We start from the raw sequence: 12312 nt of genomic DNA on the forward strand, positions 1-12312 counted from the left end.
CTGGGTCGGCTACTCGAGATCAAACAACAGCGTGTGTTTAGTACAAAATTGGGTCCACAGTCACATCTATACTTATTTAATACGCAAGCAGGATTTTTGTGACAATTATTCCTCCGAAACTACTGAACCGATTGACATGTTTTTGGTGTCATTGGAAAGAGCGTAACGTGAAGTTGTGCAGGAAACTTTCTTTTTAGGTAAATAATTAGAGAGTGAGGCCCTGGGACCCTTTAGGCCGGGGCCACACGTGGCGGATCGTCCGCGTGGCTTATGATCGCGCGATCATAAGCCGCGCGAAGGTGTCCCGGCCACACGGGGCGGATGAACCGCTTCCGGTTCGGGGTTGAGGTTTCCCAGCCTACGTACTGAGATTCTAACATGGGTTAATTCACTCGTTCTCGTTGTAGTCATGGAAGAAACACGTATATGTTAGTTTGTGCATTAGAAGCGTGTGGTTAGCTAGAGCCTAAGGAAAACCGAAATCATTGGGTCCATCATTTCATAACCGATAAACCATTTGTGTTCCAAACCTTTTACGGGCACATGCGGAACCATAGTTCGGAGTCTTTTTTGTTACTATCGCATGTAGATAGCATCGTTTGACGAGCTACTTCAATTGCTTTGACCGCATATAACTAAGGAAGATATACTCATGAGAAATGTACAACATGATAAATCCCACATTATCTTTAACAAGTTCTATTGATTTGTCTGTATCGAACATTTTACACCTATAAACCGAAATGCACAAGCACAAACTAAAAAAAAACCACTACAAATGCTTGAAAATGAGCTCCAACCGCGCGGACAATCCGCATCGTGTGGCCACTCTCATAAGACTACGTGTGTCATCCCCTCCAACGCGGCTTATGATCGCGCGGACAATCCGCGACATGGCGCGGACAATCCGCCCAGGCGGCTTAGGATCGCCCCGTGTGGCCACTCTCATTTGATTCAATGTGTTGTCGTGTGTGGATGATCCGCGTCGTGTGGCCCCGGCCTTAGAGTTTCGTATTTCTCCATAAGATTAACACGGGAAACAAACATTGTTTTGAAACTCCAGCTGTTGTCAGGAATTAAATATTAATAATTAGTTGCTCCCCATGGAAGCATGAGAGTTCTGTAGAGTTTGTAGCCTACACCTTATTGTCTACAAATTGGCTAAATAACTTAGGTACAGTACATTATAAAAGCTGACAGACTTTTTATTTTGACTTAAATTGTAAGCTTACCATTTCCCGTCCATGGGCAGTTTGATAGTTAAAAAATAACCCTTTAAACTGGAATAGGACTGTTATGTAAATTGTGAGTATTTCCATTAGTTAATAATCTTTTAGTTGACTCTTTTAAAATCATCGGAAATTATGACTGTTATTAGTTTTTTAACAAGTCATTTGTTTATATGTAACTCCTGTACTTCTTTGCAATTGCTCGATTTCGAGCAACATGTACACTAGTTAAGCTATAATTTTATACAATAGCTAAGATATTCCACATTCCAACCAAATATCTGGCCGAAAGTAGTTTTTGATTGCATTTTAATTTCATTTCATTTCATTTCATTTTTATTAAACGGCAAACACCATTTTACAAGTGAGTTTAACAAGATTACATTGCATTGTGCATTATACATACATATACGACAGAGCCATTTGAAAATGAGCTAAAAACAGTTTCCAGTTTAAACACAAAATCAATAAGACAATCGATAAAAAAAACAACAATAAATAACAATAAAAATAAATAACAATATAGTACATAACAATATAAATAAATAACAATCCCGTTATATTACAAATTATTATATTGCAAGATGTTAATATTCGAGAAGATAATCAATCAACAATAGAAATAACACAAATAATTGAAAGGAATATATCATTAAAAACTATAGAAAACAACAACAAGGAGTAACAACAATTGATAAAGATTTTAAAAAATTTAACAGGGATTAAAATATTAAGAATGAAAACGATACAGTGATAAATCTCAGACAAAAAGAAAAACTTGAATTGACAGAATAATATTGCTTGGCAGTTGGCACTTCCTCTCACTGATTGTGTGGCCCTTTAGAGGCACCACCAAAAACACACTCACTTCACTGCACATGTGGCACTTGAAGTGTGGCCCTCTAGAGGCACCACCAAAAGCACAAAGACTAAAGCTGGATCTGGTCAGCAGCCCACTTAAACACTACTCTCCTAAAGAGTGGCAAGGAAGGCCCGAAGAACTCCAGTTGAGCTGCATTTCCCAGACGAAGTAAACGGGGAACTGTGCTATGGTAAGCGTAGGCAGTTGGCTGGTGATGCTTGGAGAAGGGTCGAGATCTCCGGGTGGAGACTGGGACATGAAAGTTAATCAGTTCAAGAAGTTCAGGACTGTCCACCTGACCATTGATGATCTTGAAGAGTAGTAGAAGATCAAAAGCGGCTCTTCGTGATGTAAGTGAAAGCACACCGTGGTCTACTGCAATCAAGTGGACGTTCACGTCGAGGTAGTTAATGCCATCTCTTACACCAAGCAGCCGGAGAAAGCGCCTCTGGACCATGTTCAGGGAGTTACAGTGGCCAACCTGATAAGATACTTACTTGTAATACTTGTCGTCTTCGTCGTTGACCAATGAAAATTAGATAGACTGCGTCAGAAGTGTGTTGAGGCTTTTTATTGCTCAAATAGAGACCCATCTTGTAACTCTTGAAGAGAGTAGAGCGGCCTTTTCACTAAGCAATCCTTCAGTCGTTTCTTAAAAGCCTTCGGGTTCAGGTTCTTCACCTCATCCGGTAGAGCATTAAAAATCTTCAGGGCTGACTGAGGATACGCTCGCTGTGTCATACCAAGACGACATCGGAGTATGTCCAAATCACCAGCTCTGCGGGTACCGTGGTCATGGTGACTCCCTCTTTTTCTAAAGTCTTCGAGGTTTACTCTTAGCATAGTTAAGATGCTGTAGATGTACTGACTGAAGACGGTGAGGATCTTCAAGTCAATAAATAACGGCCTACAGTGGTCCAAATGGCCAGAATTGGACACAATCCTAACTGCCCTCTTCTGAAGAAGTAGTAGGTCCTGAGTATCTGTAGAATGTCCCCAGACCACAATCCCATACACAAGGTGGCTGTGAAAGAGCGCGTGGTAGACAGTTACCAAATGTGACTTAGTCAACACAGATTTGAGCTCTCTGAGAAGATGGCACACTCTAGACAGCTTGACACATACCTGAGATATATGGTGATTCCAGGTTAACTTCGGGTCAATCCAAAAACCCAATAGCTTAACAGCACTTTCCTCCCTTGCGTCCGTCTTCAGAGTACACAAAATCGACTTGGTTTTCTCGTCATTAAGCTTTAGTTTGTTCATATTGAACCACACTTTGGCCTGTTCAAGGAGATCTTGGGCTTCAGTCCGTAACCGTGGAATATCGCCCCCTCTGGATATGAGCGTGGTGTCATCTGCAAAGAGCAATGTAGAGCCATTAAGCCAAAGGTCATTAATCATGATCGAGAATAGCAGCGGTCCAAGCACCGAACCCTGCGGTACCCCGTGGGTTAAACTTTTAATACTGGACGAGGCCCCATTTACCGAAACCAGCTGTTTTCTATTGGCAAGATAGCTAGAAACTGTCTTTAGAGCTGTACCACCAACTCCATATTTTGTCATTTTAGAAATAAGCACATCATGTGACACCACATCAAACGCCTTGCTTAAGTCGCATAGACTTAGCAAGACTGAAGACTTATGTTCAAATGCATCAATTATAGTGTTCATAAGGCTGAGTAAAGCACTGGTAGTTGATCTACCCCTCCTAAAGCCATGCTGTGCATCAATCAGCAGGTGGTTGTGCTCTAGATAGGATACAAGTTGAACTTGAATTACGGTCTCAAAGATCTTAGAGAATACCGGAAGTATTGAGATTGGGCGGTAGTTTGATACAAGTGAGGAATCTCCTCTCTTGAAAACAGGTATTGTACGGGCCGTTTTGAGTATGTCTGGAAAAACACCTACCTCAAGACATGCATTTATAATTTTAGCAAGTGGGGGTGCTATAATCTCAATAACTGATTTCAATACATTACAAGACATCCCAAATACATCTTGGCTTTTAGAAGTTTTGAAGTTTTTCACCATAGATATAATTTCATGAGCACTCACCTTGCTCCAGGTGTCAAGTGTTAGTGTTGATGAGTGGTCTGTTACTTCCAGGGTAGGATCACTCTGTAATACAGGCAAACTATTTACAATATCACTAGCTATATTAACAAAATAGTCATTGAAATCGTCAGGGCTTGTTAAGATCTTAGGCCTTGTTCCTGTCTGCCGTCTAGCGTTGACTATGTCCCAAGCGGCCTTACATGGGTTAGGTGCCGAGTTTATGATGTCACCAAAGTGACTCTTCTTTGCTTCATTGACTTTGGAGGAATAATCCCTTTTTACCTTACGGTACAAATCATAAAGGGTTTTTTTCCTAACTTCATCTAAACATTTTTTGTGGAGATCGTTTAGCAAAAGAACGTATGAACGTATTTTAGAGAGCTCAAGCGTGTACCAGTGCTTATCTTTGAAAGAGTTAGGCTTGATTTTATTTGACAAATTGAGAGACTGTCTAGGCTTATAACTTCTAGATGGGAACACACTATCGAACAGTTCCTTGAAAATTTCAAAAAAGTTTGAAAACCTCTGATCAGGGTTTAGAGATGTGTCAGGTAAATTCCAGTTTGAGAGACATTTCAGCTTTTGGTTCAAGACACCTAGGTTACTTTCGTCAATTTTACGCTTTACAAATATATATTTATCCTGCCATGAGATAGGCATTGGTCCTGTACTCACCAGATCCGCCACAATCATTAGGGAGACTGCTCCGTGGTCAGCAACAACAGGTTCAGTGACTTTCACTGCATATTCCCAGGAGTTAAGGTTTGTCACTATTGTGTCCAGGCATGCCATGTTTCTGGTAGGTTCTCTTGATGTAATGTACAACCCATAGCTTCTTAAAATATTAGTAAATGAGGCCTCCTCTTTTGATGGGAACTCAAGATGGATGTTGAAGTCGCCAGCAAGAAAGACATTTTTACAGTTGAGCCTAGTAATATAGTTCAGACACAAGTCAAGTTGGTGGAAGAAATTTGATAGGTCACCAGTTGGGGATCTGTAGACCGATATCACTATTGAAGATAAGTCTAATAGCTGCACTGCAGCAAGTTCCAGGTCCATCTCAACACTAAATTCATCAAGGTCAATAGGTTTAAAATTCAGACCATTGCGGACAAAGATTGCAGAGCCCCCGTTTCTGTGACATGAGCGGTAAAATGCACTTCCAAGGTGAAGATTGTCGATACTAAGATAGAGGTCTGCTTCCTCTTTAGTTAACCAATGTTCGCAAACACCCAAAATATCACATCCAATTTCTCTGGCAAAGAGTGAAACCAGACTAGATTTATTTCTAAGACACTGTACATTTAGGGAGGAAATTATTAGCCCAGCATTATTGGTACCCGTTACTTCCGCTTTTTGTTTTATACTGTTAGGCCTAGTACAATTAGGCAGAGAGCCAGTGGGCGGATTTTCAGAGGTAGACTCAGGCTGGTTGTTAATTATAGTTGGTGTAGGCCTAGGCCTATCATTGCTAGACTTAGTTGAATGTGTATTATTTACAATATGTACAGATAAGAAATTGTCTTCAGGGCCTATGTTACAAGGCTGGCCGGGGCTCTCCTGAATAAAAAACGTTTAAGTATAGCATTTTTTGGCCAGGAGGCACTTTGGAACAGTTCATCTTTTCGATCAAAATCTACACCTATCTTAAAGCTAGCGTTAGGTCCTTTTGACTCTAGTTTTTCAACAACAGGAGAGATGCCTGTAAATTTTGAAGTAACAAATTGGTTCACTGTCTCTACAGAAGTACTATTGTTTAGCCTACCCAAGTAAAACCAAGCTTTTTTATTACCTGATAGAGTTTTATCCTCACAAGTTCCAACAATTACAGGGACAGAGTTTAGGTTAGGTCTGGATCTAGGGTTAAGTTTCCCTTTCACTGTAGTAGTACCACTCTTCTGTTGAGGTTTAGCCTTCTGCTGGTGTGAAGATGAAGAATTTGACACCTGGTCGTGATCACGATCTTGCTTTGAGCCACAGCCTTCGCGATCAGAGACTCTAGCAGTATTGGGAGCAGAGTTAGTGCTATGTGAAAGGCCTAGCCCTTTTCGGCGGTACTTATTTCGCTGAACTTTCCATCCATTGTCATGTGAGAGGTTTGGGAAATTTTCTTCGTTTAGCAAAAGTATCTCATCAGCCTGGGTAGGGTGTGAATCTATGGCAGTTGTATTATTTCCAGAGGTTCCAGGACTAGAGAATAGGCCTAGGTCAGGGGTTTCAATTTCATTTTCAATCATCTTCGATACATTAAGTGACTCCTGGGACTTCTGAGTACAATTTACTGATGGTTTCACTGGAGATTTATCCTTATTTTGCTGTCCTAAATGGACTATGTCACCGATAATATCAGCATGTGAGTGTAGCATCGATTTGATTGTCGTTTGCTCAGAACCCAGAGCATTCACATTTTCAGACATGGTTTTATAGTTAGCAGATAGATTTGAAATTTCGTCAGTTATTATTTTTATATAACTAAAACATTCACAGCAGAGAGGTTTCTCGTTGTCTTCAATTTTGTTGTCATGAATTACTGAAGGAGACGTTTTCACAGAGTCAAGCCATGAGATACAGTCCGGGCAAAGCCACACGAAAATGTCATTAATTGACTTGAAATTGTTGTAATCCATTTCAGAGATTTGGGAACAACTAATATGAAAAGACTTTTGACACTTTCCAAAACACTTTATCGCTTTACTACGCGTATTTAACTTTATATTACAAGAGCCACAATTATTAGGTGCGTCACCGGGCGCCATCTTGCTTACTTTTTTCAAGGAGACCACACAGGAGAAGCATACTCCAAGATGGGACGGACAAGAGAGTTGTACAAGACCTTCACTGATGCTGTAGATAGAGAACCTCTAGAAGACCGGGCTATCAACCCAAGAACAGAATTAGCTTTGGAACAGATTTTCGCAATGTGAAGTCCAGGATCCAAGCAAGGAGTGAGATGAACTCCAAGATCCTTAATCGATAGGGTCCTATCCAGTTGCGCACCGTGAAGATAGTAGTTGAAGGACAGCAGCATTTTGGTTCTTCCAAAAGTCATCACCTGACATTTTTTTGCATTCAGTTGCATGGAATTATCCAAACACCAATTTTCAATTTTCCTCAGATCTTGTTGAAGCTCAATTTGTTGTTGGGTGGATGTGACCTCGGTGAAAACTTTAACATCGTCAGCAAAAATCAGGAACTTGCATGCAAGAGGCTTCGCAATATCGCAATTGAATAATTTGTAACGAATCGAATTAAACCACGAATCGGACATACCATGATCCGTATGTCAAAATGTATGTTTTAATAGGTGAGGAATCCGATTATGGTATTTTTAAACTTTCGAAAATGTATGGTTTAGGCTGTAGAGATAAAATTACGGTGAAAATTAAATATATAATTTAAACGATTTTTTGTGTTGAAATTCTAAAATAAAATTCTTAACTCCTACCCCAAAATATACCGATTCATAATGTTTATTACAACTATGATCGATGATGTAGCCATAAGGTCGATACAAATTCTTATATTTCGCGCGACGAATATGAAAATATATAGATTTTTATTAAGGAACGGATTGTACAAATATATTGATCCGTATGTCGAAATGTATGTTTTAGTAGGTGAGGAATACGATTTTGGTATTTTCAAAGTTTCGAAAATGTATGGTTTAAGCTGTAGAGAGAAAATTACGGAGAAAATCAAATATTGATTTTAAAAGATTTTTTTGTGTTGAAATTCAAATATAAAATTCTTAACTCCTACCCCAAAGTATGCCGATTCATAATGTTTATTACAACTATGATCGAAAATGTAGCCATAAGGTCGATACAAATTCTTATATTTCGCGCGACGATTATGACAATATATAGGTTTTTATTAAGGAACGGATTGTACAAATATATTGATCCGTATGTCAAAATGTATGTTTTAATAGGTGAGGAATCCGATTATGGTATTTTTAAACTTTCGAAAATGTATGGTTTAAGCTGTAGAGAGAAAATTACGGAGAAAATGAAATATTGATTTTAAAAGATTTTTTGTGTTGAAATTCAAATATAAAATTCTTAACTCCTACCCCAAAATATGCCGATTCATAATGTTTATTACAACTATGATCGATAATGTAGCCATAAGGTCAATACAAATTCTTATATTTCGCGCGACGATTATGAAAATATATAGGTTTTTATTAAGGAACGGATTGTACAAATATATTGATCCGTATGTCGAAATGTATGTTTTAGTAGGTGAGGAATACGATTTTGGTATTTTAAAAGTTTCGAAAATGTATGGTTTAAGCTGTAGAGAGAAAATTACGGAGAAAATCAAATATTGATTTTAAAAGATTTTTTTGTGTTGAAATTCAAATATAAAATTCTTAACTCCTACCCCAAAGTATGCCGATTCATAATGTTTATTACAACTAACTATGATCGAAATTTAAACTGTGTCTATTTAAACTGTGCGTGACACAATGATGATAATATCTTACTTTTGTCATTTTTGGCTAGATAAGCTAATACGATAAAAATCAATGGCAACGTTATTAAGAAATGTAAGCATTTCAAGTTGATCGAATAGTGGAACTAATTATGTGGAATGTTTGCTGAATAGCATTAGACACTGTGACGTTTGACTTATTTCCAAAGTCAACGAACACTGATAACCAGTGCAAATTTTAATCCAATATACCATGTGGTCCTATTGTGGTTTAATGTCAAATGCTCTTTCATTTTCAAGATGAGCTCGCTCGCATCAATCAAACACGTCCTGGTTGATGTTCGTTTACTACGCTCAATCCGGATATTGTGGCTACACAAATACCAATAAAAATAATCAATTATAATCAGCTATTCGCTTAGTTAATTTTGAAATATTTAAATTGTTCAGATCAGACAAATTGACAACAAAAATTGCGTTGTAAAAAGTCACTATGAGATATTGCTGATGAAGGTATGCGAAGGGGTGGCAAGGTCATCCAACGCGGCTTCTCTTTCATCTACGCAGTTCTAGGCTTCTCTGGACTTCCCCAATACTTTCGTTCTCACGCCGATGAAGGACAGGTCAGGTTGATTGGAAATGGAAAGAAGTTGTAAAAGGTGCTTGTCATATTTATGATAGTCTCTATTCATTTAGGGCTTATAAGGGTGTTGTTAAGTTAGGGAAAGCAGACGCGGTGGCGTTCTTTTGAAGATATTGACCGCCCTAGTGGCAAGTCCCGCACCCGTGGACTTTCCCCGAGGCTTCGGTTCTCACAGTGATGTACGTCCAGAGAATTGTAAATTAAAACTGATTTATATAAGTTCCTCGTTATTTTTACGATAGTACCTTACCTATTCGGTGAAGGTTTTTAGGGGTGTTCTTAAGTAAGAGAATAGGGATGACAGACACGGTGGCGTTCTTTAGAAGTGGTAGGTCCCGCTCCCGTCAACTTAAATATTTGAAGGGTTTGGTAGTTTTTTTGTTTGGAGCAAATATAAGCATTTGTCAATTATATAAGGCAAGGACTATACAGATCTTAGCATACACAGCATATACAGCATATACAGACATTATTTTCTTCCGCGTTCTCTTCCCATTGCGATTACTTATATAGTTAAGTCTTTTTTGTTTTACTTGCGATATCAGTAATGCTCCATATTTATTATGTTGCCAATTTATTGTTAATTTGTATTTTTCAAGTTTCTATGTTAGTTTTACCTGATATTCTCACAGCAATGGCCTTTTCGAACAGAAACAAGTAATATTGGCACGGGCTTGGAAATATGTTTCAAATCAGGCGAAAGTACTTGGAATCACACGATTAGCCGACATTTATGTTATAGAAAGGATTTCATGTGTTCTAAATAACAATCTCTCTAGACATCGCCAGAAGTTATTTTACCATCCATGCGATTCGGGCAACTTTGTCTAGCGATCCTTTAAGCTCGTGATACCCAACATCTGTTGACCGTTATTAAGTCACTGGTATCGCGGTTGGTTAGCAAGTATTCCTTTGGTTAGTAATACATCATAAAACCCAAATACATTAAATAATCAATGCTCAATAGCATTCATAGGAATGCCCTTTTCCTTTGTATTGTATTTTGTAATTTGTTACTCTAGTATAGACTAGTTGTTTCCAGTTAATATTAACTATACAGTACCTATTTAAAAATCATTAAAAAAATTTAATTACCTTTTAACTTCTCAATACAAAAAAAGGAAGAATTTTAAGCGCTTAACTTTTAACTAACCGTAAATAAAAATCTTAAGCTCAATACTGTTTTAATAAAGGTTTTAACAGAGTAGGCTTAGAATACTGACTGACAGACCAGTTAAAATGTTTATCTTACTTTTAAAATGTTAAATAAGAAACTCTTCACATACCATGTCTTTTTGTAAACACTCTAACGTCTTCAGCCAAATGACCTTGGTTTCGTTGTTCTTTAACCATTATTTTTAGATCATCAAAAGCGCGGCATCTTGAAATTGTTACGTACAATTCCCCATGCTGTAAGCAGGGGATGCAGCTCTAGCAGATAAAGACCAACTTTTCGAGGACGAATTTTAGAGGAACACTCGTTTTCCAGCTGAACTTCAAGTAATAATTTCAAGACTTCATCATTCATAACTTTCGCCATTAATCTGGTTCTATTAACCAGTCCTTTTTTTGGATTTAATTTTCTTAGTAAAATTACAATTACACCTTTTTTGACATCACTTGCGAGGAGGTAAACCCTTATCGAGGAGGAAAATATGTCATTCTGAACAGTGTACAGACAAAACTCTAATTTTATTTGCAGATATTTTATATACAGCACCATTTGATACTGTATTTTTTCACTTCTATAACAGATTTCGTTTCTCATCACGCTTGATGAACGACTTATACACCTAATAACAACTTACTTAAATAGGCAATCCTAACGAACTACTGTTGCAGTAAACTTAACTGTTACACATGTTTGAAATTTACAACATCTTGCATAATTACAATACTTTGTGCCTGTTGGCTACTATGAATCGTTTGGATTAATTTAAGATATTAAACTTTTTTGATATAGGCCTACACAAGGTAAATTGACCTCCATGTTACCCAAAATTATACACAGGTCCTATATATATACTAGTGTACATGTTGCTCGAATTCAAGCAATTGCAAAGTATTACAGGGGTTATTTCAAAACCAATAACAGTCATATTTAAAAAAGTTTAACTCAAAGTTTAAAAAGAGTTTAAAAAGAGTCAACTCAAATATTAACATTGTGTAACTCAGACCCTGATTACCTAAATCCCTGATCTTCGTTATTGATAAACCTTAAGCATTCCGGCTGGTTTTCTCCTTCTCAAAATGCCTTGCTGTACAGGCAACACATGTCATTGATAGAGGGTCAAATTGAGAACGAAAAGTCTTTTAGGGGTAGTGTTAGCTCGCATTCGTAACCTAATAGTTGAGATTGTCCAGGGTCAGGTGCTGACGTGTACGCCTCCTTTCTATGTTTCGTTGTTGTCGCGTCGGAGGCATTTAAAAGAAAAAAACAACAAATAAACAAATTATAGCTACACAAAACAACGATAAATGCACAAATTTAAGTTACAATCATGCTAACACGATCTGTCATAGCGACACAAAGCAACGATAAATATATAAATTCAAGATACAACCATACTAACACGGTCCGTTTTCGTTTTGGGGGTTATGTTTACACAAACTCAAATAGTAAATAAATTTACTCAATGCGTTTCATTGAATCGAAAAATAATAACAGTAATTAAATTATACAGCTGATCAAAATGTAAACAATTATGTTCGTCATAAGGATAACATGGGAACTTTCAAAGCCACTGGGGCAGAACCCAAGGGACTTTGTAAAAAATGTAAGGCCAGTTGGCAAATCTACGCGACACGCTCTTTCCAATGAGATGTCAATGGATAAAATCGGTTAAGAAATGGCGGAGGAGTTCAACCGACAAAGTTTCATGTAGCGTATTAATTATATATATATATACACCATATTACCACACTACAAATGTAATTCTACAATATACGGTACGTAGTTTTATCCAAACAAACGATCAAAACCCCCTAATGATATTGTTATTTGATTCAATAGTCAATGCACATAAGCGAGTCTTATCTTTCAAAGCAGATTAAATAATACAAAGGCAGAGGAATGCGCGAGA

The 12312-nt window shown here is 37.7% G+C and overlaps 1 protein-coding gene across 1 annotated transcript; it reads right to left on the bottom strand.

Moving 5' to 3' along the window:
- Positions 1–6919: 6919 nt before the first annotated feature.
- LOC128989555 (uncharacterized) lies at positions 6920–10582 on the bottom strand. Its single transcript, XM_054411455.1, has 2 exons — positions 10516–10582; positions 6920–7314 (listed from the first exon to the last, which is right to left on the bottom strand). The coding sequence occupies exons 1-2, from the start codon at positions 10580–10582 to the stop codon at positions 6920–6922; spliced, it is 462 nt and encodes a 153-aa protein (XP_054267430.1).
- Positions 10583–12312: the final 1730 nt, after the last annotated feature.

Source organism: Macrosteles quadrilineatus, unplaced genomic scaffold (assembly GCF_028750875.1).
Source record: "Macrosteles quadrilineatus isolate MER2022 unplaced genomic scaffold, UCM_ALF_1.0 Scaffold_3__2_contigs__length_128488019, whole genome shotgun sequence".
In the NCBI taxonomy this organism is placed as follows: Eukaryota; Metazoa; Arthropoda; class Insecta; order Hemiptera; family Cicadellidae; genus Macrosteles; species Macrosteles quadrilineatus.

Excerpts from the sequence above, each read along its gene's own strand:
- LOC128989555 (XM_054411455.1), bottom strand. The coding sequence starts at position 10,582 with ATGGTTAAAGAACAACGAAACCAAGGTCATTTGGCTGAAGACGTTAGA. Across the intron at positions 7,315-10,515 it reads AGTGTTTACAAAAAGACATG|TTTTCACCGAGGTCACATCC; the intron begins GTATGTGAAGAG and ends ACGATGTTAAAG.